At 36.3% G+C, this 4,001-nt stretch overlaps 1 protein-coding gene across 1 annotated transcript; it reads left to right on the top strand.

The window, feature by feature from the left end:
- The first annotated feature begins 2,038 nt into the window (after window positions 1–2,038).
- Window positions 2,039–3,146, top strand: LOC106315711 (non-specific lipid-transfer protein-like 1). Its single transcript, XM_013753514.1, has 4 exons — window positions 2,039–2,321; window positions 2,403–2,463; window positions 2,578–2,680; window positions 2,838–3,146. Exons 1-4 carry the CDS (start codon window positions 2,196–2,198, stop codon window positions 2,917–2,919), a joined length of 372 nt encoding a protein of 123 aa, XP_013608968.1. The 5' UTR covers window positions 2,039–2,195; the 3' UTR covers window positions 2,920–3,146.
- Window positions 3,147–4,001: the final 855 nt, after the last annotated feature.

The raw sequence follows: 4,001 nt of genomic DNA, 5'->3' as shown, positions 1-4,001 counted from the left end.
AATTATTTTTGTGCATATGCACAAAAATAAGTAAAATGAGTTGTAATACATTAACTCTTCAATTACGATGATACATTTAAAAGACCAACATTTGTATTCGTCATTTTACAATTGATAAAGATTGCAGTGTTGTAAAACGTTAAAACCGTTTAATGAATAAACATTAGTATAAAAAACTCACTCTGCACATACGCACGAATTATCATCATGTTGTCATATATATATTAATCATAGCAGGTAATACCGTAGCTTTTATTTAAAGAAAGAATTGAGAATATTCTTTTGTATACTATTAATCAATTTTATAGTTAGTTTAATAAAAAATATAATATATAGTTATATGGACAACTTATTTTTCTAGGGGTTTTAAGAATCATCCTAATAATGACACGTGCCTACAAAAACATTTTGTAATGTTCCAGGATTAATATATAAGAGATATAGATAACGCAGAACTTTAAAAAATAAATATGTTCAGTTTCTATAGTATCACGAAAAATCTGATGTTTTTTTAGCCTAGCACTATAACCATGGAATATTTACCAAAATATCGTATCTTTCGCATTCGTTTGTTTATTTGATACATACTCCTATTTCTCCATAGAATATTGAGAGATTACCATATAGACATACTTTAGTCTTGGATCCTTACACTTTGACATAATTCCTGCTGGTAGTGTATTTTAGACTTGTTTTTTTATTTTGTTTAAACAAAATTGTTCTTGGTTGGAAAGAGATAGATAAGACCAAAAAGAGACCAGATTCGTTTCTTTTAAAACACAAGTCACACTCTGAGTTATTATTAATAAATGTCTCCCCTTTGTTCTCTCCCCTTCAGTTACATTACACTTCATCTGGGATTCATGTGGTTAGAAAACAGAGGATACTAACCACATCCGCATGGGTGACCCAACGTGTACCTCTCCAATATTCAGCCAGTACGATGTTAAGTGTTTTGCCAACCAAATTTTTTATCAAATATCTGTGGATGTGTATGACAACTACCATAATACTCACGACATGTCCACCAACCCAAAGCCTTCTTCTCTCCACTAAGGTAACAACCTATTAACATGTAACAACATAACATACATACCACACGACGCCGGTACCCCTAACCAACAAACTCCAACACACCTCACTGGTTCCACTCTTCTAGTGACCACATGTTTTCTACCCCAACCACACGGATCAATTGTTACAATACCGACAAGATTGAATCACTTCCTCTAAAACATGATTGTTGCAAAGAGCCGTTTGGGTAGTTCGCAATTTGGCCGGGAAGCCTCGCCGGTAATTAGACAAGTAGAAAAGTGGAGTGGATTTAGGATTTACAATCGAAAGGGAGATAGAAAGATTGCATAAAGCTGAAACTTTGATTCTTGAGATGCGGCGGCGTGAAGGAAATTGACGAAATCTTGGGTTTTTAAGAGGATGGAGATGAAAGAGATGATGAAATTGGGTTACTGTAAAGTAAAAATAAAAAGAAATCTAAATTTAAAAAAAAAATAAGTAAGCTAGTTGATATGGAATAAATTATGGGGTAGTTTGGTCATTTTTTCTAATAAAGTACCGGACATAAAGAGAGTATGTCTAGGTGAAATGGAAGAAAGAAAAAGTACGTCTACGCGTAAAAAATTCTAGAATATTTGTAGAGATTTTTACCAGAAACAAATATTTGTACAGAGATTCATTAGAGAACAGTAATTGAGTTTGCATTTTTGTCTTAATTACTGTATTAGGAGAAAATGGCAAAATCTGTTAGATTAGAGCATCATTAACGGGAGTTTTTAGGACGGGGTTCTTAGCGGAATATAAGAACCCGATTCTTAATTTTTAACTGAAAATGCTAAGAGTCGGCTCATATTTAAGAGCTCGGCTCATATTTAAGAGCCGCCTCTTAACTTTTTCAGTTAAAAGTTAAGAGTCGGATTCTTATATTCTGCTAAGAATCATGTACTAAGAACCCTGCGTTAATGATGGTTCAAGACCCTCCGAATTCTCCGAAAATAAAAATAGAAATGTATCTTTGAATAGCCGAATAGGGAAGCGTGCCAGGGCTATCTCAATCTTCCCATACTTATCGATCACGTCACCATCTATCTCCTTTGTCCGATACGAAGCCGAACCTCCCTTCTTTAAAATCCACACCTTGTCCGAATCTCTCTCCAACCGCAAAAAAAAAAGAAAAAAAAATGGCGACAACCCAGCTAAAATCGGATGCGATCATGGATTTGATGAAACAACATCTCTCCACCGACGCCGGTAAAGAGCTCACAGAGAAGATCGGTCTCGTTTATCAGATCAACGTCGCTCCCAAGGTCCCCCACATTCCTAGACTCGATTTGTGTTTTTTTCTTAATTTTTTGTTAATTTTTGCCCCTTTTTGTTTGAATTATCAGAAATTGGGGTTTGAAGAGGTTACCTACATCGTTGATCTGAAGAAAGGAGAAGTCACCAAAGGTTATCTCTCTCTTAGATTATGCCAATTGGGTATTCGAATATGAGAATGGATTTGTATTTGGATTGCCTTAAATCAATTGTTTGATCGTTGATCTTGCAAAAAAATGAATTTAGGAAAATACGAAGGAGGGAAAGTGGATGCTACTTTCTCCTTCAAAGATGATGACTTTGTCAAAGTCGCTACCGGCAAGATGAATCCTCAGATTGCTTTCATTAGGTTTGTTCTTTCCTCTCATTTTATTACAAGTGTTGAAGCAGCTTTGTCTTGTGTCTGAACCCAAATCCACCAATAGCAACAACAAACACAAGCTTCTGCTTTCTTGAGTTTCTTCAATTTTGTATAAGAAGTTGATCTCTTAATGTTTTTGGTGCAGGGGTGCGATGAAGATCAAGGGTAGTCTCAGTGCTGCGCAGAAGTTCACCCCTGACATTTTCCCCAAGCCTTCAAAGCTGTGAACACAATAAGAAATGGTACTAGCAGACCCCTCTGACTCAGGCTCAATTTATGTCTCTTTCAAAGGGGTTTGCCTTTGGGGTGGATTTTTAGAATGCAATGTTTTAAGTACTAGTTGCTAGACAATAAAGGTATCTTCTAAGTATCGCTGTATGTTTCTGGTTCAATTGGTGTTTGGTTTAATAATATTAATACTTTTGCTTTGAAATAGATTTCTATGTTGTCTGAACTTGCAAGTGTGTGTGTCAATGCCTTTATTTCCTACAAGTAAATTAAAAAAAAACTTCATGCAAGAGTCATTTGCTAGACTCATCTCAAGGAGTCTGTTGGTGTAAGAAAAACAAAACCAAAATGGTTTGTAGAAAAGAAAAAGGTTTTCACTTGTGAGACTTACTCCTTGACAACATTAAAACCTTTGGCGAAAGAGCAAGCTTCTTGAATTTAAGAAACAATCTGTGATAGCTTTGTGTTTGCTTCCTCTGACTCGTGTGCCTGCTTGCTTAGCTCGTAGTAATCTTCTACAGAGATTATGATGCTTCTTGGTGAATTGTTAATCTCATCAAAATCTCTGAGAACATTCAGTCCCTTGCAAAGCTTTAATAGCAGCCAAGGTCAACTTCTCTGAAGCTCTATCAGCTTCCATCTCCATTTTCGCCTCCATTAACCTATTCTCTACTATGGACATTCTGGTTTTCTGCTTGTTCAGCCAAGTCTTTCGCCATTCTTATCTCGTCTCTAGCAGTTGCAGCCAAGAACGTTCCATCCTCTGCTTCTTTTTGTCGCCTGCTCCAACTTCTTGGCTGTTTCCACCATATCCTCTCTTGCTGCTTCATCTGTTGTCCGGACCATACTTGTACTTCCCTTCTGCTTTGTTTCTGCTAGATCTTGTCTCTCTCTTACAAGCGCAGACTGTAATGATCCAGCGATTATCTTCAATGTTTTTACATCCACTGCTGCTTTCTCTGTTCATGGTATCAACAGCTGCATGTGTTTCCTTACTAGAGCTTCCACAACAGCAACTTCAGTTTCCTGAAGGCATGAAGAATGGGTAGTCCGTAACTAAAAAAAAAAAAAAAAAAAAAAA

The sequence above is a fragment of the Brassica oleracea genome, chromosome C9 (genome assembly GCF_000695525.1).
Source record: "Brassica oleracea var. oleracea cultivar TO1000 chromosome C9, BOL, whole genome shotgun sequence".
Lineage (NCBI taxonomy): Eukaryota > Viridiplantae > Streptophyta > Magnoliopsida > Brassicales > Brassicaceae > Brassica > Brassica oleracea.
This window is presented reverse-complemented; position numbering and strand designations above follow the sequence as displayed.

Bases quoted from the DNA above. Each gene is read 5' to 3' on its own strand.
- LOC106315711 (XM_013753514.1), top strand. From the start codon at position 2,196: ATGGCGACAACCCAGCTAAAATCGGATGCGATCATGGATTTGATGAAA. The intron at 2,322-2,402 runs GTCCCCCACATT...TTGAATTATCAG, and splicing joins AGATCAACGTCGCTCCCAAG to AAATTGGGGTTTGAAGAGGT. The intron at 2,464-2,577 runs GTTATCTCTCTC...AAATGAATTTAG, and splicing joins GAAAGGAGAAGTCACCAAAG to GAAAATACGAAGGAGGGAAA.